Below are 25,901 nucleotides of genomic sequence, written 5' to 3'. Positions count from 1 at the left end.
CCGCTCTCTGCAGCTAGGAAAAGCCCGTGCAGCAGTGAGGGCCCAGCACAGCCACAAATAAACACACACATACATAAACAAGCACAATTCTTTTCAAAAAGTGACAACCCCTCTTCCCTGAGCGGGGGCAGCAACCACCCCCGGCCTGCCCAGCCCCCCTCCCCCTCCCTCCCCCAGACTTGCCGTCCTCGCCTTCCTGGCCGTCCTGCCTCTGCTGGTGGATCTCCTTATGCTGCTCTTCGATCACCGCGAGCAGCTTCTCCTGCTGGTCCAGGAGGCGCTTCTGCTGCACCTGCTGTTCCTTGATCACTTGCAATAGCACGGCGTGGTCCAGCATCTCCGCCCGGCCGGCTGCTGGTGCAGAAAACACAGGCGGTCAGAGCCTGGGGGCTACAGAGGCGCTTGGCTGGGCTGAGGGCAGTATGATGCATGCAGGGAGCCCAAGGTGGCCTGTGGGCCCCTCCCTTGGACGCTTCCTGGGCACTCCCCTCTACCCGGCTGAGACAGCACCCACACGCTGTAACCACAAATGGCAGTGATCTGGGCTGGTGACTCGAACTATCAACTATTCTACAAAAGAATATTGGTTTTTTAAGAAAGTTTCTTCCAAGGTAAGAACTTTAAAGACAAACAGAACCATCTTCCCCTTCAGCAGGGACAAGAGCTTGGACCTCAGTGAGAAGGCTACGCCAGTGCTCCCGCCAGCCTCGCCTCCCCCGGGAAGCTGGCTGCAGCTGGCAGGGAAGGAGCACCAGGTGAGCTGGGAGCAAGCCAGCTGCAGCAGGTGTGTGTAGGAAGGGCCCCCACAGACTGTGGACCGAGAAGAGGCCCCAAGGCTGAATACCTTGGGTGTAGAAAGCTCATAACGCACTGCAAACACGTCAGCACTGGGTCAGCTCTGTAGAGCCAGCAGTCCGGGCTTAAGGAACTTTTATAACACGTGTCTTTAAACAGGAAGCTTTGAAAGATGATGTAACTGTACAGGTTGTCAGATGGAAAAGCTTGAATCCGAAGAAAGGAGAACATTTTGGGAGTGGCGAGAGCTAACATCCCAGCGAGGGGCCCCCATGCTGGGCACATGCAGGTGTGCTGGCCTGTCCTCCCCAGCAGTGACCTGTGACCCCCCAGAACAGGGCAAGGTTGGCCTTCTCCCAGGGACTGCCATGGCTCCCCCCCAGAGGCCAGTGCCCATGAAGAACATGCTGAGGCTAAGCACGGAGGATGGGTCCCTTGGCCAGCCCGGGTGATCCAGGCCCCTGCTCTCCACCAGACACACATCCAGACATCCTAAGGTGACCAAGACGCCTGCCTGAGAAAGCCTACATTCCGTGGATCATCTCGGGGCTCCCCACACCCCCCTTTAGACAAGGGAAGTGCACAGCGCCATCCCAGAGTTCCAGACCAGCTCCCTCGACCATGACCATGCTCCCAACACCACCTGTCCCCAAGGGAGGGTTCCTAAAGAGCAGGCCCCCTGACTCACTGGCTCCTCGCAGGACTAGCCCTAGCCTAAGGCGGGGGTCGGGGGAAGTGCGCCATGTCCAGCCAGAAGCAACATGGGACAGATGGGAAGCAGAATGGAGGTGATAAACTGAGCCCCCAGCTGGAGCTCCGTGTACAACTGCTCGGCCCACCAGGACCACAGGGATCAGACTCATGGATGAGATGAGAGCTGCACAGATATTCACACACGCGCAGAGCACATTAATACCAGGCCATGCACACGGCGGAAGTCACACGCAGGCCCCGCCCCGTCTCTGGGAGTGCCCGGGTGCTTACAGGCTGCACCTGGCTGTCCTGTGGTGGCGCCCCACGGCGGAGCCCCAGTGGGGCTAAGGGGCACCAGGGCATGTGGACTAGAAGCGAGCGGGTTGGGGCATCAGGGGGGACCCCACCTGAGGGGCTGTGGCTGAGCCCAGTTGGGGGACAGACCACGTGTGGATCCCGGGCTCTGACCCCATGCAAGGCACTACCGGGCTCAGTGTTCACACTGTCTGCTGTCTCGTCTTTAAACCCCCACAGAAACCTTCACTGTGATGCTCCTCCCGACGCCTACCTGCCACCATCTTTCTGATTTCAGCTGTGCATCCCATTGAGAGGCGTTTGGAGAAAGGCAGAATAGGAAACCATCAAAGTTCTTTTCAGAAAAGAAAAAGTCAAAGAATCAAACAGGATTAGGTAACAGATTGTAAGGACCAGGACCAGTAAACAGACTGAAACCAAAGACAGCAACATGCAGAACTCCACGGCATCCGCGCTATAGGAAACCCCAGGACCTTCAGCTCCGCCTTCCTGGCCTCTGAGTGCAGAGGCTCGGCTGGCTTCCCGGGCCTGGTGCTCTGGGCCGACTATCTCAAGGCTGCAGGACCTTCTGGGAAGCAGCTCGTGGGGCAGCAAGGCATGAGCATCCCATGAACCCACCTGAGTGCGGAACCATGATCCCCATGTACAGACCCAGATTCTCAGAGCACACAGTGAAACACCAGGGGGCTGCTCTGTGGACACTGCTAGCAAATAGGGTGACCCCACAGGGTCTCAGGTGGGGACCAAAGAAACAAGAAGAGTGATCATTTGCTGGGAGAGCTGCCACCACCTCCTTTAGTGCAGGGCAGTGCCTGACCAGGTGGGGCTGTGAGGAGGGGGGCATCAAAAGCAGAGAGCGAGAAGCATCCCAAAATGGGCATGAAGGTCTGGAGGAGGGTGCAGAGCAAGTTTTGTTCACTGGAGAGAAAAGATTAAACGAGCTTTCGCTTTGGGACAGGTGCTAGGTCTTCACCACAGCTGGGTACAAAGGTCCCCACCTAGCCCCAGCTAAGACGGGGCGGGAGCTGCTGCCACAGTGGCCGGGGAGCTAAGATAGCAGTGAGTCACCAGCCCTCCCACCCTCGCTAATGCCCCCTACACCTGGCCAGCTTGTTGGAAATATTAACGTGTCTATTTTGAAATAAGATACAAACGGGAATACGAAGTCACGTGACAGTGACAGGTTTGTTGTTTTTTTTCTAAAGGGGGAGAAAAGAAGATAAAAACATTCCTAGGGAAGTGAAAAGGGAGGAGAGAAGGCTGTTGGTTGGCAGGGGAGCTATTTAAGATCTTTCCTCAACAGGAAACTGGCAAGACTACGGGCTCCTGTGTCTCCTCCTGGGCCACATTCCACTTCCAGAAGGAAGCAGCAGTATCTCCAGGCCTTGGGAGGATGCAGGGAGAAAGCAAAGGCCTTACCCTCCAGCTTGCTGCCGGCATGCTCCCCTCCCTGTCCCTCCTCGGTCCTCTGCTCTCGAGGCTCTGCCTGCGGCGCTGCCCCCGGGCCTGGCTTCTCCTCCGGGAGGGGAGCCTTCGCATCTGCACACAAGGCAAAGACTCAGGAGGCTTGCAGGAAAACTCAGAAGAAGGTAGAGGGGGGACAAGAGGAGGAGGCCGATATTTCCTAAAATCACCCTCCACGTTGGCCCTCCCTCCCTGGTACTGTATATTCAACCTGATGAGTACCAGGGAGGTAATAAAAAAATAATATTTAACATCTCACAGTCTGGTGGCAGGGAGCCAGTGTCAACTACCTTCGTCAATTAGCATGCGGGGACCGTCGTCAGTAGCTCTGAGACGGCACTTAACAGGGAGCTACCCGTCAGGCCCGCGCCGTGCCCCGTGTGCGCCCAGACATGCAGGAGCAGCTCAGCACCTGGCACTTACGGGTCTGGCGAACAAGTGTGTGACAAATGCCAGAGAAGCTGCCAAGCCCCGACAGCTGCACCAGGGCTGCTACACAGACAAGCTCATCTCGCAAGAAAAGAAAGGCCGTGCGACCGAAGGGAGGATGGTCAGTGTCTCCTGCCCTGTCCCCAGCCTCTCCCAGGCCCCGCAAGGATGGAGCCTACACCCACCAGGCTCTTTCTTCTCCTCCGGCTTGCCCATGGCCACCACGGCATGGCCAAGCAGCAAGGCACCGTCTGCTCTGGCCTCTGCGCCTGCCCCCGGGACGTCCTGCCCCTCAGGGAGCACTGCCTGGGGCCCTGGATGCACGCCCCTGTCGCCCAGCCCCAGGTCCTCCTTCACAGGCTCAATGGCTGGCTGACCATTTTCTTCTGGAACCTTCTGGGAATCTTTGGGAAGACCGCCCGCTGCCTCCAAAGCCTGGTCCTGTCTGAGTCTCTCTCGTCCTGAATCCAGCAAGGGTGGTACCATTTGACCCTTGCCCCCCAGGGCCCTTTCATCCATGTGTTTGGATGGCCGCTCCTTCTCCAGTCCTTCTTGGTCTTGACCTTCATCCACTACCACCTCGTCGTGAGGCACAGGGGGTTCATGACGGTGGGCCTCGCCCAGAGGTACTGCAACTCCTGGAAGGAGACGGATGATGTTGGGGAGCGGGGATGGGGATGGGGGAGGGGGGTGACTCAGCCTTCCCTCCCAGGGCGGCTTTCCCTCTTCAGGTCTGTGAACCAACCAACCACATGACTGATGTCCAGCTGAGGTCCCGCCCCCATGGACACAGCCCCCCACACCCCCACCCAGGCAGTCGTAGCACCTTGACCAGGGCGATCCAGCTGTGCCGCCTCCTGCTTCTCCTTGGCCTCTTCCCTTGGGGGCACATTCACGGGGCCCTTAATCTGGGCCTGCTCCATCTCATCTTTCTCATTTGGCAGCTTCGGCTTATCTCGGCCATCCTCAGCCACGTCCACAATTGGATTCTGGCCTGTAAGCATGGCACAGATAATTGAGCGGTGTTTCCACGTGGCTACACCGCCAATCAGCATGGCAACTGGGCGGTTTTCCCTGGATTGTAATCACATTTCCCAGTCGAATGGCAGAGCCTAAGCAGTTATTTTTTTTTCCTGTTCAATCATTAGCAGCTAAGTAGCATAGAAAACTGTCGTTTTTCATGTGTATTCATAACAAAAATATGTCAAAATGCAATTTACACCTAACTGGGTGCAGAACAACGCTACCCCACATAAAGCTGGCCGTCACCACCAGGTGGCAGCACGAACCCACCATTTGAAGTCTGGGAACAGTAAGCGCCCAACCTCATCCCTCCTGGGGACAATCACCCTCCCTAAGCCCGGCCAACCCCTCGCTGCAGGCCAAGGGGGAAGGGGAGGAGAGAAATGCTTAAGGAAAATGCCTATGGGAGGTTGATTTGCAATTCTGTCAACTTCTTGCTGCAGAAGTAAAAATTCCTATCAAAAGGAAATTGAGAAAGAGGCACCGCCCACAAAGCTGGCCTCCTACACACACCTGTATCCCACGGGCCTCCTCATCCTCCCGGAAACCCAGTAGCTCAGTCATGGCGGGCCCTCGGGGAGAGGGCCACGAGGGTGGCCCAAGTGGAGCCCCTTAGGAAACTCTCTCCATGAACAAAACCACTCTCTACCTGTTAGGCAAAAGTGGCAGAAACTAAAACACTATCTGGCGGGGAAGAAAAGCTTTAAAAAGAGTCATTTCATCCCAGTGGCCCGAAGCAACCGCTTTCCGCCTTCAGGGCACAAGCTGCCTGCAAGAGGGGAGGCGGAAGCCCCCGAAGTCGTGGGACCCCCAAAGGGGCTCTGGGGGGATTCACGACAGTCCTGTTCAGGCGGGCTTGCTCCTTCCCCCAGAGGAGAAGGGACCTGGGCTGACCTGCCATGCTTGCCGGTGGTCACCTGCAGCAGCTGAGGTTTAGTATCCAAAGCAAAGTAGAGGGGAGATGGCGCTGGGCAGGAGCGGAACGCAGGACTCCACAGTTCAATCAAGCGACTGATTCGCGTGAGTGTGTGGTGTCTGCTCCACACCACAGGTAACACCCCTGTCCCCAGCCCCCAGAGGCCCCTGGGGGTCAAAATCAAGAGGTGTTGTCTAGTGGAGGACCAAGTTAAGACAGAGGGCCAGGAAGGGAAGGAAAATTACAACAGAACAAATATGGCCGTCATGTTGCAGGACCAACTCGAAATCTATCCATCATCAGGCAAAGGAATGACCAGGGGACTCAGGTGAGCAAGGGGCATGGGTCCACAACGTGGCCACCCTGCCCACAGTGGCCGGGCCTCGGGCACTTCACAGCTGTTCTCGGCACTGGACACAGTGCTTTCTAAAACGAACCAGAGCTCCTCGTGAGGACAGTTTGCCAGCAATGCCTCTGGGCCACAGTAAAACTAACACCAAACTTCCTAATTAGCAACTGAAGAACAGCCCACACTCACCCAGGGTGGTCACCCCAGGGAAGGATGAAGGCCAGGCAGGGGCTTGGCCCGTTTCGCCTTCCAGAGGCAGCAGCAAATCAGAGGGAGTGGCCAGCAGAGGGCGCCCTGGCCTGGAAGGGCCTCCTCTCAGCCTCAAGGTTGTGGCCTCCACTCTTCAAAGTGGGCACCACGCAGGGAAATTCCATGTCTACCTCAGTTCTGCTGGGCGGGGAGCTTTCTAAACTGCCTGGCCCCATCCACACTCAGACCCTCCTGATGGTGCTTCTACCAGGAGCTCCTGGGAATACTGTTGGCCAACAGTCACTCGTCTAGTGTGGACACCAGGTGGTTCTGTGACTGGCTCAGGGAGACACAGGACCCAAGTTCAGTTCAGCTGCTCAGTCATGTGCAACTCTTTGCAACCCCGTAGACTGCTGCGCACTAGGCCTCTCTGTCCACCACCAACTCCCTGAGTTTACTCAAACTCATGACCGTCAAGTCGGTGACGCCATCCAACCATCTCATCCTCTGTCGTCCCCTTCTCCTCCTGCCTTCAACCTTTCCCAGCAACAGGGTCTTTTCAAATGAGTCGGTTCTTTGCCTCAGGTGGCCAAAGTACTGGAGTTTCAGCTTCAGCATCAGTCCTTCCAATGAATATTCAGGACTGATTTCCTTTAGGATGGACTGGTTGGATCTCTTTGCAGTCCAAGGGACTCTCAAGAGTCTTCTCCAACACCAGAGTTCAAAAGCATCAATTCTTCAGTGCTCAGACAACCACAGGTCTGAAACCTGGGAACATGCGGCCGTTTTGGGGTGCAACATCCAGAACAGGCCTGTCCACAGCAATGAGAATCTGCCTTCGAGACTATTTCCACCTCGGAAGACAGGGTCAGGGCCAGGGGCTCCTCTTCATCGACTCTCCCCTGCAGGACCCCATTCTGAGTCTGGAGGCATCTCTCTGTATCCTGTGATCAGTGAAGATGGAAGCAGTCCTCTGACTGCCAAGCACAAAAGTAAAGTGTCTCTTAAAATCACACCTGAGTTCCACAAATGGAATCCCTGTTGATTGGACATAAACCCCAAATTCAGGAGATGCAAGGGACCCCAGGGCCATGCAGAGAGCAGGAGCAGCCACCAACAGTCTGTTAAAAAGGCCAGGTGCTGCTTCTGAGTACCTTTCCTGACAACCTTCGAAGTGCCTCCCTCACTGCCTCTGTGGGAAAGTCCACTTGGGAACCCCTGCTCTTCTTGACTTAGGCAGCAAGGGAAACCCTGTCTAGCACACTCTACTGGATGTGCAGGAATCCCAATGGGTCCCTGGACCCAAAGCCCCAGCTGGGTGGCTGGGTGGCCCCATCTGGCTCACTCATCACACTCTCCTGCAGATGGGCACGTCTGCCCACGGGCAGCAGGTGGAGGAGCCATGGGCCGGTCCCTCAGGGCTGGACACGGGAGGCAGCATCCCTCCTTCCCCTGAGGAGTCCTTCCAGATTCGGCTGCGGCTGGCATGGTTATCTTAGCGCCGGTGAGACAAGCTCACAGCCGCGTCTGACACACAGGCAGAAAAACTGAGAAGTCACGTGGCACAGGGGTGTTAACTGCTCCTTCTTGGTGGGGACCAAGGAGGGAGGCAGGCCTGTAGCCGGGCACACTGCCCCTCCCCACGGGCACGCTGGCATCGGTCGCAGGCAGTCAGACGCTTTCCTGCCCGCGTGCACCAGCGCCCGGCACAGCAGCACAAGGGATGCGTACTCAGAAGAGAAACTTAGGAAGGAGATGGGGGAGGGCAAGCTCCCACTCAGGCCTGTGACCACCCTCTGCCAGCTGTGTCCCTGCACCAGCGTGCTGCTGCCCACAGGCCCCGTCTGGGCCCTTCCCATTCTTTCCCACCCAGCAGAAGCAGGGCCAGGTCCCCGATGGGGGACAGACAAGCTGTACAAGGTGTGTGGCCAAGGCGGCTCCTGACACGGAGAGAAGCCGCGGGCTGGGGGAGAGAGGAAGAAACGGGATGAGGCCACGCTCAGAGGAGGAGCTGAAAAGCACGAACTCCAAACCCACTCGCCAGACCCGCGAGGGGGCTGCCAGCCTCATGGTGAGTGGCCTCCTAGCCTTTCCTGAAGGCCTGCCCACCTCTTCTGTCCACACCAGGCGTGTCACAGGCCCTGCGCTTGCTGGGAGCGCCAGGCTGGGGGTGGCCAGGCCCGTGTGTCCCCAGGAGGGCAGGACTCCCCCAGTCCGAAGCTCAGCTCGGGCTCTGGGGAAAGTTGGTACTGTTTTGGCCTCTTCAACATCAAAGAGAACAATAAACCTGCCTCACACGCTGATGGGCGGACGGCTGCGGGGCACGCGGCCCAGGCCCCACGGGCCCAACTCTGCTTCAACGAGGCAACCCATCAATGACGGGGAGGCCAGGGGCGAGAAACGCGGAGACTTGAGTTAAACAAACGGCATGTGGTTCCGAGAGGGGCCGTGTGTTTGTTACAGACTTGTGGAAGAAATGGAAACCAGATGTGGCCGCAGCGGCTCCAGGTGAGCCCGGGGCCCACCTCCCCAACAGGATGCAGCTGCTCGCGCCGGCAGTGGGTTGGAGACCGCCCAGCGCCGTGGGGACAGGCAGCCCGGTGCCGGCTGCGTCAGCTGATGCCGAGAAGTCCACTACCGGGCGGGCCGGCAGCCAGCTGAGACGTGAAACCAGTGTCCGAGTTGCGTTTTGCTGGGGGCGTCCCCAAAGCACCAGAGGCCAAGGAGCCCCGGGGGTGAGGGACCCGGTGGGGCTGCTAACAGGGGTGGAGGGGCGCCATCTCCCTCCCTCCTCCAGGAAGCTTTTTTCCGTCCAAGTTACTAAATCCGTGCAACCACTGTGGCGACACCCAAGCTGTTTCTGACCACTCCAATTAATATTTCTGCTGAGCGCCGTTATCCCCAGGGGTCCTCTCTGCTGGGGACTCCCAAAGGGGGCGTCTTCTTGCTGGCCCTCACCATCCGAGGAAGGCAGAAGAGAGCATGCCCCATTACTCTGGCCTCAGGGCTCCCCTAAAAGAGCCCCAGGAGAGACTGGTCTTCTGCAGGAAGTTGGTGTGGGGTGCTACAACTCCAGAGGCTCTCTGAGCACAGACAGGTAAGTCTGGAACAGAGACGGCAACACATCTGAGAGGCCCGAGCCTCCGACCACAGGTGGCCCAGCCCCGCAAGCACCTCCGTGGACACACCTGCCTCCCTGGACAGCCCTTGGGAGCTTTCCTTCTGTCACTCACAGTAGGCGGGGAGACCAGTACTCCCACCGGGGCTTATCAATCATCACCACTCACAGGGACCTGGAATCGACCAGCAGAAGGCCAGGCAGGCAGCAGGGAACAAAGCTGAGGGGCATCACTGATTCGGTCCAAGAAAATCTGGCTTAAAATTTACATCCTTACTACAGGCAAACGTTGAGTGACACCCGCAAGCTCACTTACCTGCTGGTGCTCTGAATGGGGGTGGGGGAGGGGTTGAGACCTCCGCCCTGCTGTCTTCAGCCTGTCCCAGCACGCAGGCGGCACATGCACGTGGCTGCACACAGCAGCCCCCAGAAGCCCCCCTGCCCCCTCCATCACCCGGATAGGCCAGAGGCAGCTGGGCAGGTGAGACGGCCTGGAAAGTGATGACTGCATCCCCACGACCCACGGTGATGCTGAGAAGGCTGCGGGCCCATGTGCGTACCTGGGAGCCACGTACCTGGGACCTGGGCTGCCTCTACCTTCACTGCGCCTGCGGCCGCTCCAAGCCTACCACCCTCAGCCTCCTTTGCCAAGTCCATGGGGGTCTCCTGGCTCACGGACAGGGTGGTGTGCGTGCTGATCACCAGGATGCCCAGGCCGACCCAGAGCACCACCTGGATGAGACAAATACCCCAAGAGCTAAAGGAGTCACGCAGTCCCGGGGCCCCTGCCCTTCCTCTGGGTCGGGTACAGCCCACAGAGGCCCCAACCACACTGACCACTGGTCACTAACTCATCAGTGTGACAGAATCGTGGGCCACATCCGCAGGAGCCACTCGGCAATGGGGCTGGGGGGCGGGGCAGGGTGTGAGGGAGCCTGAAGGCAGCAGGGGCATGAGTGTGACGGGGAGGGGCCTGCTGGCCAGAGAGACTCAGACCCACCAACCAGGCAGCCTGGAGAGCCTGGCAGCCATATATGCCCACACCTACTGCTGCAGAGATTGGGCCCCTTGATGGTTCTCACCAGAAGAGCAAGAATCTCAAGGCCTCAACCCGGCTTAAAGTGGGCTCTTGCTTGTCCCACTCCCTCACCCAGAAGAGGGCGCAGGCCACTGGGTGCCCGGCTACCAATGACTAGTCCCAACATCACCCAGCAGGCTAGACACGCCTGCAGCTGCAGGGCACAGACGGGACGGCTGTGAGGAGGTGGCTCCTCGCCCCCTCTGGCAGTCGGTGCCCATCGGTGCTACCCAGCAAGCTGAGCTGGATGCGCTGCTGCTCAGAGAGGGCCTGTCCCCACCCCGTCCCTCCTGTGATGGCCCCGAGGCTGATCATAAGTGCTGCCCTCATCGACTCAGGACGGGAACCACGCGGGGCCCACCGATGCTCTCCATGTGACTTCCGCTGTGACGGCAGTGGGCGCAGCTTGTTCTGCCCTTCCCAGCCTGGCCCACCTGGCTCTCCCCAGGGAGCAGTAACTCCTGGTTCCTCGGAGAAGAGCCACAAGGCAGCCTGCCCGAGGAGCTGGGGAACCTCGCCACCCACCTCCATGCACTCTCAGAGCCAGAACTCAAACCTTTCCTGAAAGGCACGTTGACTCTTTAAAAAAATATCAGTTCAAAAGAACCAGTGAGACTTTCCCAGACTCAATACAACTGCAGAAGAAAGATTTTTGACAGAAAGAAAGGCCCTGTGCTCCTGAAGGTGGATGCCAACCAACGTGGAGAACCTCAGACAGAAAGTCTATTTTCTCCACTGTCACTCTGGAAACACTGAGCTGGTTTGGGGCTCACAGAGGCAAAATGCTGGCCATGCTCCAGGGTCCGTGATGCTTCAGAGAGGCCTGGTCAGTGCCCCTCCGGTACTGACCACCAGCCAGCCTCAGTCAGGTACACTTGGGGATGTTGTTGGGTTTGAGCCCTTGGTGTCTGAGCAGCACTGAACACTGAGCACAGCGTGGGGTCAAGAGCTCCCGACTCTTGTCCCCCATTTCAAATAGTTTTCTTGAAAACATGTGGATGCCAGCTTCAGCTGTGAGTTCAAAGAGCAGCACATTACACCCGCTCACCACAAAGGGAAGGTTCAAGAAGCAACAGCAGACACCACCAAAGTAGCTTTTTAAACATAAAAAAGAAACTTTAAATCCCTTGCATCTTGTATTTCTTTAGCTGACAGCTGAGAAAATAACAAAAAGAACTTCATGTCCCACCTTGGACCCCGTGGCACCGACAGGACGAGGGCAAGACCGAGTGAGCGCCCTACTGAAGCACTCAAACGGCCGAAGTGGCTCTGCCTGCAAGGCTGGCCAGAGCGGGAGGGGAGCTCCAGCACGGCCCCCAGGACAGAGCCAGGTGAGCCTGGGCTTCACCAACAGAAGCCCGTCCCCTCCAGGCCCTGATTTGGGCGGCCCCTAAAATGGTTTTGACATAGAGATGAAGATAGCTGGTTGGTCGTTTCTGTGTTGGGTTATTTTTACAGGGACATCACTGAACATTCCACAGGAGACCGACAAGCCAAAGGCAACATTTCATCCATGGCTTTGAATGATTTATTTCAACCCTCGGCTTTTTGGCCTTAAAGAAACAAATCGCACACAAAATAAAAAACGTTAACTCCATCAATGCTGGAAGACAGCAAGCTAAAAAAGGCCAAGAAAGTGTCAACTTACAAGTTCAACTTACAAAGAAGAGCCTGCACAGTGCCAGGAAGCACTGCATGGCACCACACACACACACCTGTCTCTGCCTCCAGCCCAGACATCTCATGACCCCACCAGCAAAGTGTGTTTCCTGTCTCCACCTTGTCCATGAAGACACCCACCTCTGCTCCCCTACTCAGCAGCTGTCTCCACCCCACCCTTTGCTGGGAACCCCCTCGTCCCCTGACACACCTGGCATTTGAGCTGCCCAGGGTTCTGTGGGGTACTCATCAGCCGACCACTGTCTTAAGCATGAGCAGCCTGCTGGCCCCTCCAGAGCAGTTATAACAGATCTCAGCTCTCCACTCTAACCCTTTCTTTTAAAGAAATGCCACAGGTCCATGAAAACCCCCAGGCAGGGGAGCCAAAGCCACCCCAGCTTGAAGAGAGCAGAGGATTAATGCCATGCCGGCATCAGTGAGGATGTGGGAGGGCCATGCCGGACACCGAGGGGGTCTGGGTCCACGGGCGGTGCTGCTGCAGTGACCAGATCACAGTCTGCCAGCAGGCACGTGTTGGGAGGCGACAGTCCACACCAGGGCAGGAACACGGCCCCCACGGCAGATGCTCCAGGCGGGCAGGACTTTGTTTAGTCGCTAAGTCATATCTGCCTCTTTTGTGACCCTGTGTACTGCAGACCACCAGGCTCCTCTGTCCACAGGATTTCCCAGGCAAGAATACTGAAGTGGTTGCCATTTCCTCTTCCAGAGGATCTTCCCCATTCAGGGATCAAACCTGGGTCTCCTGCATTGCAGGGGGATTCTTTACCTCTGAGCCACCAGTGAAGTCCTTTGGGCCCAACTTTGCAAAGGGTACAGATGTTGGCCAAGTCCCTGGGGCAGCCATGACCAGTATGCACTGACCACAGACCCCCAGCCCCACCAAAGGCCTGAGGCATCCGGTAGGCCCCAAGGTCATAAGAGGCCAGAACTCTCGGGTTGCCGCTCTGACATGAAGTGTGGAAGGCTGGGGCCACATGTGTGTGAACAGGGATGACCACCCATCCCCCAAAATTTCTGCAAGAAAGAGACGCTGCTCCCAGAAGAAGGATCCACAGCCGAGGTCTGCACCACGCCAAACAGCCATGATGGAGTGACACAGCGGAAGCCAGCAGGGGTACCGGGCTGCCACAGCCTCAGGACAGGGGCAGGAGGGGCTCATGCCTGCAAAACCCATCTTTCAGGTACAACTTCTGCAAATCCAAGAGCTCCTTCAAAATGGGACAAGATGGGTGAGCGAACCCGGGGCACTAGACATCTGATCATGCAGCCCTGACTTCTGTTCTTCTTAACCAGGTACAGAGCTGCCAGGAGGAGAAATGCAAATACATCCTGACGTCTCAGCCCCAGTATTTATGACAAAACCACACACTTGGCCTGGGGACCATGTGTGACACCCCAGGGCCCCCAGTCTGCTGGGATCCCCAACTCAGAACAAGAGAGAGGCACCAGCCCAGAGTGAAGGTGTCCCCTTTCACTGCTCACACCTGAGCCTGAAGACGTACATGTTCAAACACGGCTCATACCTCGAGGCAGGGGATCTGGAGTCTGCTGCGTGCACCCCATCCAGGTCTTCAGTGCAGTGGGATCAGGGCATGGCAGGCACCCCAGCCCTGAGGCGGAGGCATCACATTCTGGGCGAGGTCCCAGTGGGCATCTACATCCCTGTGTCAGGAGCACAGTAGTGCCTTCCGACCCTCCTGTGGAGGCTGGTATAGCTCTGGCTCAGGGCTCCACTGCCTCCCACCAGCCACCAGTTCCAGGCGGCCCTGCTCCCCCTGCTGGCTCCCAGCCACGGTGTCAGTTCTGGGTGGCAAACCCACCCCTCTAACTCAGCCCTACTGAAGAGCTTCTCCAGGTTCTTGAATTTTCAACATAAAGGATGAACTGGTGGTGACAGGTAAGGTTTCTTTTCACCTAGCTGAGGGCCAGTAGTGTTTCCACGGCCACTGCTTATTCTTCTGAGGACGTTTCTCAGAACACTCTTTGGTGCCTTTCTCCAGCACAGCTACAATTGGCCCATAACCTGTGCCCCCCTACCTTCCCTGCCTCTTCTGGAGGGCCAGGGCCAGGAACAAGCACCTCAGTGCTGGCAACACTCAGGCAAGTGGGGCAAGTAGACTCGGGCTGACACCAGGTCTGTGCCATCCAGGAAAGCAGCAGCCAGGCTCCCGGGACAGCAGTGATGCACCCCAAGCAGGTGCCCTCCAGGCCCGAGGTCTGCACACCAGACTCCAGTCACATTTCTGAGTGTGCCCCTTGCAAACCTCATTTTTCTCAAAACATGAAAACTCCACATTCAGAAGTAAAACAGCAACACATACAAACGGTATGCCACAGTCAGATGGTCCACCCCAGGACTGATCCACAACGCACCCCACCAGAACACTAAGTCCAGTGGGGAAACCTACCATCTTCTCTGCACATGGTCGGAAGGCAGTTAATATGATTCAATGTGCTTTCCAGTTTCAACAATCCATATTAAAACAGGCACGGAGAGATGCCACTTTAACGTGATTCTAAGTGTGTTCACGTCTACAGAAATGTGGGGGCGTTTGAATGCGCATGTTCATTTCTGTACATGAAGCCAAAGCCAGCATTACATGTGACGATTCAACACCACAAGCTGTCCCAGTTCAGCTGGGAAGATAACAAGCTGGCCCCTCACCCTCAAGTGCCACGGAGAGAGGCACAAGACGACACAGACGAGAAACAGCAGAAAGAGGAGGTGAAATTACCAAGAGAGGCCATAAGGTCAGTGGGTAAAACTTCGATAAATGCGAATCTACAGCCTCCCTACGTACAAATAGTTGGAAAAGCCAGAGCAAAGGGAGGTCCCAGTACCCCCGGCATACGTAACAGACAGAAGCTGGTCCAGCAGATGGAGATGGGGAAGGTGGGCTGAGAGCAGCCATGACAACTGAGCGCCACACCCCATTATCACACTGGGAGGCTCACAAATATACTCCGCAGATTAGCCGGAGTGTCAAGGGAATGATTCTTCCTAAATTCATCTACAGCTTCAACGAATTCCAAGTAGACCAAAACCAAAAACGTGGATTTTTTTTGTTAAGAGTCAGATCGGCTGATTGGAACATTCACATAGAAAGTAAACAGGGAGTTCCCTGGTGGCCTAGTGGTTAGGATTCTGGGTTTTCACTGCCATGACCTGAGTTCAATTTCTGCGTAGGGAACTGAGATCCCGGAAGCCGTGTGGCACAGCCAAAAAAAAAAAAAAGAAAGAAAGAAAGTCACCAAGAACAAACAGAAACATCATTAATGAAAGAAGAGAGATTAGAATTAAAACATTTTCAGAGCCACACAACAAGGCAAGGGAGTAACCATCGTAAGGCTGGGTAATTACAACAGTACGGATGGCCACATCACTGGACAGAACAGGCGGGAAATTGAGATGCAAGTCCCAAACAAGCCCAGATACATACAGGGATTTAATACACAGAAGCAGTAACATTTCATACCAGTGACGGACTCACAGTGTTCTGACAACTAGGCAGTCAGCTAGAAAAAACTGAGGATACCTACTTTGTTTCTTACACCAAAATAGAATACAGATGAGTCAAAGATTAAATGGGGGACTTCCCTGGTGGCCCAGGGGTAACGACTCGCCACTCCCACTACAGGGAGCACAGGTTCAATCCCTGGTCTGGCAACTAAGATCCCACGAGCCATGTGGCACAGGAAAAAAAAGTAAAAGATTTAAATGGAAAAATGAAGTTCTGGAATTACTACAGGAACTGATGAAAAAACTCCTTAAAATAACACTGGTGTAGGAGGGTCATTTTAATAATGACTTTTTTCTCTCCTAAAAAGAGTCTGATAGACTAAAACACTGGGACTTCACAAACTGCGAAAAACATTTGCCATTTGGCAGGTAATGAACTAACTGCCTCATATTATAAGGAGCTCCTAAAAGTCACTAAAATCTTCAACTGAAGGCACGGGTGAACCACTTCGGCAGCTGAGACTTGAGGAGTGAGAATCCAGAGAACAGAGACAAGCACCACCCACCAGGGCAGGCTTTTCCTGGCCAGCAGTGCTGCGCACCGGGACAGCAGAGCAGGAGCCTGGAGCCGGCAGACACACGGGGCGAGCCCCAGGCTCCCCACAGCCAGAACTGGATCCTGTAGAAGAGGAACCCTCCAGGAGGCACCCACGTTCTATGAGCAGCTCTCCCCGAGGCACATGCCAGCCACCAGCTGCGCCGAGTCGTGCAGAGAGCAGCTGCCAAGAGGATGAAAGCTACGCAGAGAATTTAGCAACCTGACTCAGGAAGGGCTACACCCTTGCCTGTGTCAAGGCAAACCTGACACAGATTGCTCGCAAGTGGACACAGGCCTTCTGCCCGTCCTCTGTCTGCTGGACACAGGACATCACCATCCAGGGACGATTTCTCACACTCACCTCCATAAACTACCAAGCATACCAGGGGATGGGACCAGGCCCCAGAAAACCAAGAGGGTGCAAAGGACCAAAATAAACAAACATCAACTACCTGAAAAACAGAAACAACATCTCGTAATGTTTAAAATACACATAAAATTAAAACACATAAAAACAATAGCACTGAAGGCCGAAGACAAAGATAAATGGAGTTAAAATATTGTTGGATGATTACTTCGTCTGGGAATTAGTAAAAGAAAAACAACTAATTTATGGTCAACTCTAATAAACCAAGGTTTCATATTAAACTGCCTCGTATAACCACGAGCAGAACAGAAATGTACAACACCAGCTAAGAGAATAGAGAACAAATACTTTTAAATGCTTGATTTATCCAAAAGGCAGCAAGAAAGAAATATACAGAAAAAAGAACAGATGGAACAAATAAAAAACAGAGTACGACAGAGGCTTTAATCCCCACCCCCCAAATCGGTATTAACTGTAAACAGTCTTAAATACTCCTATTAACAGATTGGATCAAAACAAAACAAAAGCAAACTATATGCTCTTACCCAAGACATAACCTTAAATATAAAGGTACAGAGACATCAAATGAGAAAGGATAACAAAAACGATATTGTGCAAATATAAACCCAGAACAAACCTGGATTAGCTACACTGTATCAGACAAGGCTGCCTTTAAGGAGAAAAGCATCTCCAAAGACAAAAAGGGACATTTCATCCAGAAAAGGGTCAGTTTAATAAGATATAACCATCTTAAAACTCTAAGCTCCTAGTAACATAGCTTCAGGACAAAAAGCAAAGCTTGATAGAACTAAACGACACATGAACCTTTAAGTAATTCAAATGGAAACTGTCATATCCTTCTCATAACTGATACACAAGGAGATTAAAAAAATCAGTAAGAATACATAAAAATCTAAAAAAATCACAGTTAGCAAACTCAACCCAACCACACACGGGATGCGCTCAGCATGCAACAACTGCAGACGGCCAGACAGCTGAACATCCATCGGAATCAACCACCTGCTGGGCCCCAGCAAACGTCCGAGGACTGAAGTTCTTCAGCTCAGTTCTCTAACCACACTGGAACTGTGCTTGAAATCAATCAAAAAGAGTACTAGGAAATCCCCCAAAGTTTGGAAATCTAGAGAAACCACTAGTGAATATCAGATGGAGTCCCCAGAGGGCTACAGACGGAGGGGCTTCCGATAAGGAAAGGTCTGAGACCTGCCTCAAGAGAAGCAGGGCAGTCAAGAGCAAAGCTGGTTACCTAATATGTAGGACCACTGAAAAATAAAGACGTGGGGTCTTTGATCCAAAAATCAGGTAAACAGTACCATTAAAAGTACTAAGATGTTTTCCCTTTTTTCTGTGGTTTCTCTCCCAACTTATTACAGTGTTTTTTGCTACTTAATGATTTTCTAGGAAAAATTAAAGTTTTAGTGTTAAATAAGCCACTGGTGAAAGGAGAAATAAGGATGGAAATTAGGAAAAGTCGCAAAGTGAATGATGATGTCAAGTCTTCAATCAACAGTTTGATGTAACCCCAGTCAAACACCAACAGCTGAGAAGCCACTTCTAAAACTGAGTTGGGGGACTCTCCTGGCAGCCCAGTGGTTAAAGACTCCTGGCTTCCACTGCAGGGAGCATGGGTTCAATCCCTGGTTGGGGAATTAAGATCCCACGTGTTTCACGGTGCAGCCAAAAAAAATTTTTTTTGAATTAAAAAAAAAATTGAGTTGGAAATGCAAAGGACTAATAATAGGTAAAACCACCCTGAAGAAGAATAAAGCGGCCAGCATCAAGACTCATTAAAAAGCCTCCGCAATCAACACAGGTGGCGCTAGTGTGGGAGAGACGGACAGACCAGGGACAGGAGCTCCCACTCTCACACGTACACAGGTGACTGACCACAGTGGTGCCGGAGCAAAAGGGTGCTGCTCAACTGGACAGCCACCCAGAACATGACCCCTGACCCTGCCACACACCAGGCACTCCAGATGGGCATGGCTCTAAATGTGAAAGAGAAAAACAAAAAGCTTCTACAATATGACAGAGCACACTGTCTTCAGGACCTGGGGATAAGCAAAAATTTCTTAAATAGTACACCAAAAGCACACAGCAAGGGACTTCCCTGGTAATCCAGTGGCTAAGATTCTGTACTATTACAGAAGGCCCAGGTTTGATCCCTGGTCAGGGAACTATATCCCATGTGCTGCAAATAAGACCTGGTACAGTCAAATAAAAATTTAAAAAAAAATTTTTTTAAAGCACAAAGCAAATGAAAAACTCAAAAAACTGAACTACACTAAAATTAAGAATATCTGTTGACCAGAAGAAAGTGAAAAGGCAGCCAAGAGTGAGAGAAAACATTTGTAATACACATGTCTGAAAAAAGTCTTGTATCTCAAATCTTTAACAAACCTCCACAAATCAATAAGAAAAAGACAACTCATAGATAAAAAATGGGCAAGACTTGAAAGGCACAAAAGAAGAAACCCACACAGCTAACAAGAGCATGAAAAGGTGTTCAATGTCATCAGTCACCTGAAAATCACAAATTAAAACCCAAACGAGGGACCGCTATACATCCAGTGAAAGGGCTTGAGACTGAAAAAGGGACCGTAGATGTCAATGTAATTAAAATTCCAATATGGTGGCCGAGGACCACTTTGGAAAAATCTACCAAAACTGGACAGACATAACCCCGGGACCCAACAATTCCACACCTAAGAGAACTGCCAACCAAAGTGCACACGGGCTGCACCAGAAGAAACAGGCAGAGCAGCCCATCCAGGACACTCAGCTCTGGGTGACCGTAGACTCCTACGTGGAGAAGCATATGGCAGGGAGGATAGGCAGACCACCCCTGGCCACCCAGCAGTAACTTGGGAACTCAGGCGTGAAGCTAAGGAAGGAAGCCAGACACTCACCAATACTTCCTGTCAGGCTCCATTTTTACCAACTTGAAAGGCAGGCAAAATTATTCCAAAACATAAGAAGACAGGCAGTAATCTCTGTGTAGGAAAGACTAGGGCGCCCCAGGGAAGCTTTGCCTGCTGGAATGTTTTGTATCTGCCCTTGAGGTGGTTCTGTGACTGTGTTCACTTAGCCACACCCTCTGGTGCCTCAGATGGAAAACAATCTGCCTGCAATCTGAGAGACCTGGGTTCGACCCCTGGGTTGGGAAGATCCCCTGGAAGAGGGAATAGCTACCCACTCCAGTATTCTTGCCTGGAGAATTCCATGGACAGAGGAGCCTGGTGGGCTAGAGTCCATGAGGTCCTGAAGAGTCAGACATGACTGAGCAACCAACACTCACATTTTTCATTTCACTTAGCCCACATATATCAAGCTGTATGTGAGATTTATGCTTTGCCTTACGTATACTATGTTCCCAAAGAATTTACCCAAAGCTCAACAACTCCATAAAAGGTGAGCAAAAAGCACAGACAGTTCATGGAAAAAGAAATGCCCACCTTCACTCCAGGGAAGCCAAGACTTGCCATCACCCTCGGGCCAATGGAGAGGAGAGGCCGAGCTCAGCTACGGAGCTACAGCGCTGACCCGCACATGGGTCCTTGAGGAGAAGCTCCTGCTCTCTGATACAGGGATCCCAGACCCAGGTAGCTTCCTACAGTCCTTTCTCAGATGTATAGAAATGCTTGTGTACACACATATTCACTGTGGCTTTGTCCGTAACAATGAAAGCCTGGAGAGACGACACCAACAAGACAGTCCCCAAGGACTTCCTGGTGGTCCAGCAGTTAAGACTCCACACTCCCAGTGCAGGGGGGGCCTGGCTTCGATCCCTGATCGTGCACGCTGCAACTAAAGATCCCACATGTCAGATAACTAAGACCCGGGTCAGCCTAATAAATTAAAAAAAAAACCCAGAGTCCCAGCAAGACAGTTGTGGGTGACCTCAGCAGAGGATGGCGTCAGGGTCGTGGAACATGAGAGGCACACGCGGATAATCCAGTCACCAGACAGACAGGCAGGGAAAAGCTGTTCAGTACTTAACGCTCAGATAAGCCTGGCTCAGTTCGGTGGCCCTGGGGTACAAGGCTGCTCACTGTGGCGTGGACCCACGTATCCCAGACCTGTGGGACCACAATCCTTTTGTGTAAGGAATACAACTAGTTCCCAGTGGCCATCAGGGAACATGCCCTCCTGCTCTGCCCGACCCAGCCCCGCCAGGAGTGGGGTGACAACGCCACACGCACCTGGGAGGAAAGTGAGTTCTTGTGGGTCTTCTTGTAGATCAGCGTCGGGCAGATGAAGCAGATGAGGCTTCCCATGGTGGCTCCCGTGAGGCCCAGGATTGTCTCCACTGGCAGGAGAGTGATAGGGAGGGGTGAGCTTCCAGCGAGCAGGGTGAGGAGCCATCTTCCCACGAGGACCCTTCTGCGCGTGCTGCTGGACAGCAGCAAGGAGCAGGGCACAGCCTGCTGTGCTCACAAAGACAGCGGGGCTGTCCACCCTGACACCGTGATGAAGGGCTGCATGGGGCCAGCCTCAGGCGGGCCCTCCCTCTCTGAACCTCGGCTTCCCTGCCAGCGAGGTGAGCTTAACAGCACCTCCTGCCCCATGCTAGGCCCACATCACTGCTCCTGCTCCTTGTAGAGTGTCCGGGCACCCAGCGGGGGTCTCTGGGCCAGCTCATTTTACATCACCCCACCTGGTGCCCAGCGAGTGACCCGGCAGAGCCTGTCCTGGTTTGTGGGGAAGCCAGGAGTGTGGGGGGCCTCGGGGTTGCTGCCTGGAGGGCATGTGGGACCCACTGGATGTCTGAGGACAATAAGCTTTATCTGTGCTGGAGCAGGGCCCTGCCCTTTTCCCTCAGTGACGTGTCAACAAAATCAGGAGTCAGAAGTAAGGAAGGAACTGCTTGGTAACCGCTAACTCACACATCAGGCCTGGCAGCTCCACCCACGTGTTTGTGGTCCCATCAAGCTGCAGCGTTTTCTCCCTAGCCTTTCTCAGGGCGTCAAAGAAAAGAGAACCCAAGAGTCTCTGGACCTATTTTTTTGACCAGAGAGGATGGTGGCAAGACTCTGAGTGTCTTGGTTGAACACCAAAGAGGCAGGGGCGCACAACAGCAGGACGGGGTCAGGGAGGGTGGGGTAAGCTGGTGGGAGGCTGGTCACTGGAGCAGCCCCCCGCCTTACCGTTTGGGATCATCATTCCACCAACCATGGTTCCGAACACAACCGAGAGGGTGAGGGCTTTAAACCGCAGGGGCGGCATGTAGCCTCCAGCGGCAAAGGTCCCGTCTTTTTGCTATATGAAAGAAAATAAAAACAAGATTTAGAAATGACCAATTTCCTCTCCACTCTCCTGTAAGCACGTCCCTAAAGGGCTCTGCCAACACCCCAGGCGGGTCGGCCTGGGAGGCGGTGGGTGAGCACTCCCAGCACAGGCAGCTGTGCCTGAATGTGAACCTGCAACCAGAAGCTTGGAGCCCCAGAAGGCCCAGGCTGCTCCTCACAGCAGCTATGGGGGTAACTTCGTTCTGAGAAACTCGGAACAAACCCTTCCGTCCTCCTTTTAGAGCAGTGCTGTGACAGAGATTTTTTAAAGCACCGCCTGGCACAGGAGGCAGAGCACAGCCCCACTCACAGTAACACACAGCAGTTTCAGGGTGCGGTGGGCCCCCCATGTGCACAGACAGGCTCAGCTTTGCCATCCTTGCCTCCAGCAGGTGAGTCCAGGAAGAAGACAAGGGGAGAAGTCACAACATGCTACAGTCAAGCCCAAGAGACCATCTCTGGCCTCGGCCTCCGCACCCAAAGGCACAGGGGCACCGGAAGCATCTCATCAGGCTGTGGTGGGAGGTGATGGGAGAGAAGCTTCTAGAACAGTGCTGTGCACACAGGAAGGGCCGACCGTGATTACTCTTGCTGGGCTAGGAAAACACCACTCAAGTGAAGCTTCAACCCTTCTCGAACTACAGTTTGGAGGCACCCAACATCCAGAATTGACTTGCAATGGTGGCTTTCTCAGAACGGACTAGAGAGGGTGGGTGTCAGGTCTATACCTCTGGCTCAGCATCCTGCAGAAATTTCCCCCGGAAACACTCTAAAAGGAGAAGAAACAAGCAGCTACGTGCATCAAGGGGTCACAGGGGTTATCTGCGAAAGGTCTAGGGTGACCAGGAGACATCAAGCAACAACTAGGAGGTGAGAGCAAAGGCGCAGTGATGCTGGGGGTTTCTATGGATACACGTGGACTGGAGACAGGAGAAAATGCAGCGAGAGGAAATCTGCAGAGATGCACACAGACACTGAGGGGAGCAGAGGTCATTCGCATGAGGATGGAGACATGCAGGTAAGCTTTCCACTCGAGTTAACATTGCCTTTATCATCGGTACTGATTTTATAATTTTAAAAATGATAAAAATGGGTTACATACAGAGACACAAATGCTTCCAGATATGAAGCACACATGTGCATCAAATGAGGACCCCAGGGCTCCATGAGCTAGCCTGCTGTGCCCCCCAAGGGGACAGAGCCTCGTGTGGTGCCCAGGTGCCTGGACAGCCAACCGGGGCGGGGGTCAGGCAGCCAGCTTTTCAGGGCAGGGGTTCTGCCTCAAGGTGCTGGCCTTGGTGGCAGAATCCGAGGGAGGCTGACTCGACCACGTGCCAGCCACTAGACCACAAGCCTGGTTCCAGCTGTCCTAAGTAGCCACCTTCCCTGCCTGCCTGCTGGACTCTCCCTTCCCCGCCTCTGTGGCCTAAGAGTTCAACTGACCACCAGGAGTCCAGGCTCAAGGACTTGGGCAGGAACGCAAGAACCACCACAGAGAGACGGGGCCAACTCCATGCCCTCGCCCTGGGGCATGAGCTACCACACCTGTACCACCTATTGTCAGCTGGGCAGCAGTTAGTGGGGGAGTCCGGGTTCCAACTGTACATTTGAAAACTGCTCACACAGGACTACATGGAGCTGGGCCTACACATATGACAGCAAACGAAACAGCCTCTCTCAGGGCTCAGATGTCTTCTGTCAAACTGTTAAAACTTTCTGTTACACGAACCTAAAGAGAACGGTAGCCTGACCCCAGCACTGATCGGCCCACCTGGCGGCCATTACACATGCCTGTCAGTCAAGCCGACTCTCCTGAGTTCCCACCTGCTCCTCTCCCACAGGTTCATGCTGCAGCAAGCCCCCGATTCCCACGACTCCCCCAGAGGAGGACAGCAGGGCAATCACAGGACACGGGCCTAAGCTGCTTGGGCGCTGAGCCTGACTCCACGCCTCCTGCAGGAACCAACCTGGCTGATCTGGCACTCTTTTCTCCAAAGTTGGTTGGTTTAAAAAAAAAAAAAAACCCTATTAAAAGATTCCATCTTAACTGGAATTTCTGATTTTTAACTAGAAAAAGCTCTGCCTGCTACTGCCCAGGAAAACAAGGAACTAGCAAAAGCCACTTGAGGACAATGTAACTGAGGCCAGGACAGCAAGGATTCTGGGCAGAACGCCAGCCAAGGGGCCCTGAGCACCTTACCTGCTGCTCGAAGAGCAGAGTGTTCAAGGCCTGCCTGCAGGGCAGGATCATCATGGGGAAGCCCACGGCCACGGACATCATGAAGCCCACACGGATCATCTCGGTCACCAGGTTGGAGGGGAAATGCATGAGCACGTTGCCCTCGGTGGCCTCGGTGAAGCTCACGTAGCCGAAGAAGCCCACCTGCAGGGGGGCCAACAGCAGGGGACACGTGGCGGGAGAGGTACACCCTCTCGGGAACGGCCCCGAACCTCGTCACAAGCAGCTGTAGCAGGACCAAGGCCCACCAGCTCCTGACTCATACAAGTCCTCTCTGATGAACCGAGGCGGAAGCCCTGAAGGTGAGACTCCCACGTGGCTTCTCCCTGCTTGGACAGCGAGGCACCAAGAGAAGGGAGCTGCCTGCTTGGAAAGTGAGCAGAGGCATGCCCCACGAGCCCCACGAAGGAGCTGAATTTAATGTGGCTCAAAACCCAAACTTGGGAACCGAGGGGTAAACTGCGGTCCCCACGGGATGAATGAACAACAATCTGATGGACCATTCGGAAAAACCAACAAGAGTGGGGGAACCACAAGGTTCAGGAAAACAAGTCAGACTCTCGACGAATTTATAACTCTATCTGCCATGTAAAAAAACAATGAAGAGAATTAAGAAGACTGGAGGGGACCATCTACTGAAACGTGAGCTGCATCCGCATCCACGGGCTGGAGCTTGCGATTTTCTTGCTCTGCTATTTCTCGAGTTCCTCACTGCTGCACCACCTTTCTCCAGTGAGTCAGCAGAGGTCGTGCGGAGGCTCCAGGCCCTGGGTTGAGGTGCCCACGCTCCTCCGGGGATGGGGACACCAACACCACCTGGACAGTCAGCTCCCTGCCGGCCCTAGAGCTGAGTGGAGCTGCCCTTCGGCCACCGGGATGGGAAGAAGCAAGGACAGGCCTGCACTGGGGACTGGAGGAGCTGGGGGAGGGGAAGGGGCATGAACGGGTTCCTACCGTGACGTAGAAGGTAGTGACCACGTTGAGGGAGGAGGCAAAGATGGAGCTCATGGTTTTCACTGATGGCTCATCCAGGCTGTCGTATGTGGGCAGGACCTGGCTGTAAAAATAACGAGCAACTTCGCGGAGCCGACTCGTCTCTCCCAGGCCCCCAGCCAAGTCTCCAACACCTGCCTTCCCACGACGCTGGCCGCCACCAGCGCTGAGGCCGGGCTCACACAATACTACGGACGGCACTCGGCGCGTTCCCCGCACGCACTCTCTGTAAACATTTCAGAAGTGCCACAGGATGAAAGGCAGTTTGTTCCACTGCAGCAGGAGCGTGACCGCTCCAGGGAGCTCCGGGCTGGGCTAAGCAGCCCGTGTTTACAGGGGAAGCAGGAAGCGGTTCAGAGCGTCGCTGTCAAAAGAATGGAAAGTTAAACAAACAAGCCGGGCCGCCTGCCCATCTCAGCGCCTCAGTAAGGGGCTCAGAGCCGGCATGGACCCAGCTCTGGGATGGAGAGCGGCTGCAGCCCCACGGCCCAGGGCCAGCAGGGCAGCGCTGCCGGGTGAGGGACGGATGCGTCTGCGTGGGCTCTCTGCAAACAGCAGGCAGGGAGCCGGCACCTGAGAGAGGTGGGCCACACGGAGGCAGAGAGGGAGGGGCGAGCACCCTGTGCAGCTCTGAGAGGAGACAGCAGGGTAACGCTGTGCTGAGGGCTCAGGCTTGGCACCCAGGGAGCCGGGGCCGGCGGTCATGCCACACGGGAGGCCGGGAGGGGGCGCAGCAGGATGTTAAGTGAAAAGCACGACAGTCAGCAGAGCCAAACCCCAAAACCAACTTAAAAAAAGGTGAAAGGAGAACAAAGAGGACCCACTTATGTTACTAACAGCAAATGACAAGGATGGGGGAGGCCTGGCTGGCAGAAGCTGGCACTGT

The 25,901-nt window shown here is 54.4% G+C and overlaps 1 protein-coding gene across 5 annotated transcripts in view; it reads right to left on the bottom strand.

Moving 5' to 3' along the window:
* The window catches only part of SLC38A10 (solute carrier family 38 member 10), a 40,400-nt gene that overhangs the window by 2,588 nt on the left and 11,911 nt on the right, over nt 1-25,901 (bottom strand). Inside the window, exons 7-16 of one of the 5 annotated variants that reach the window (XM_052657311.1) lie at nt 24,977-25,079; nt 23,984-24,166; nt 21,643-21,754; nt 20,698-20,804; nt 9,852-10,023; nt 4,523-4,690; nt 3,882-4,334; nt 3,223-3,342; nt 2,057-2,080; nt 184-354 (exon numbers count right to left, since the gene is read on the bottom strand). In XM_052657311.1, coding sequence (XP_052513271.1) covers nt 184-354; nt 2,057-2,080; nt 3,223-3,342; nt 3,882-4,334; nt 4,523-4,690; nt 9,852-10,023; nt 20,698-20,804; nt 21,643-21,754; nt 23,984-24,166; nt 24,977-25,079 — 1,613 coding nt within the window. The remainder of the gene's footprint in view (nt 1-183; nt 355-2,056; nt 2,081-3,222; nt 3,343-3,881; nt 4,335-4,522; nt 4,691-9,851; nt 10,024-20,697; nt 20,805-21,642; nt 21,755-23,983; nt 24,167-24,976; nt 25,080-25,901) is intronic. The other 4 variants (XM_052657308.1, XM_052657310.1, XM_052657309.1 and 1 more) reach the window with 4 other exon arrangements.

Source organism: Budorcas taxicolor, chromosome 19, assembly GCF_023091745.1.
Source record: "Budorcas taxicolor isolate Tak-1 chromosome 19, Takin1.1, whole genome shotgun sequence".
Taxonomy (NCBI): Eukaryota; Metazoa; Chordata; class Mammalia; order Artiodactyla; family Bovidae; genus Budorcas; species Budorcas taxicolor.
This window is presented reverse-complemented; position numbering and strand designations above follow the sequence as displayed.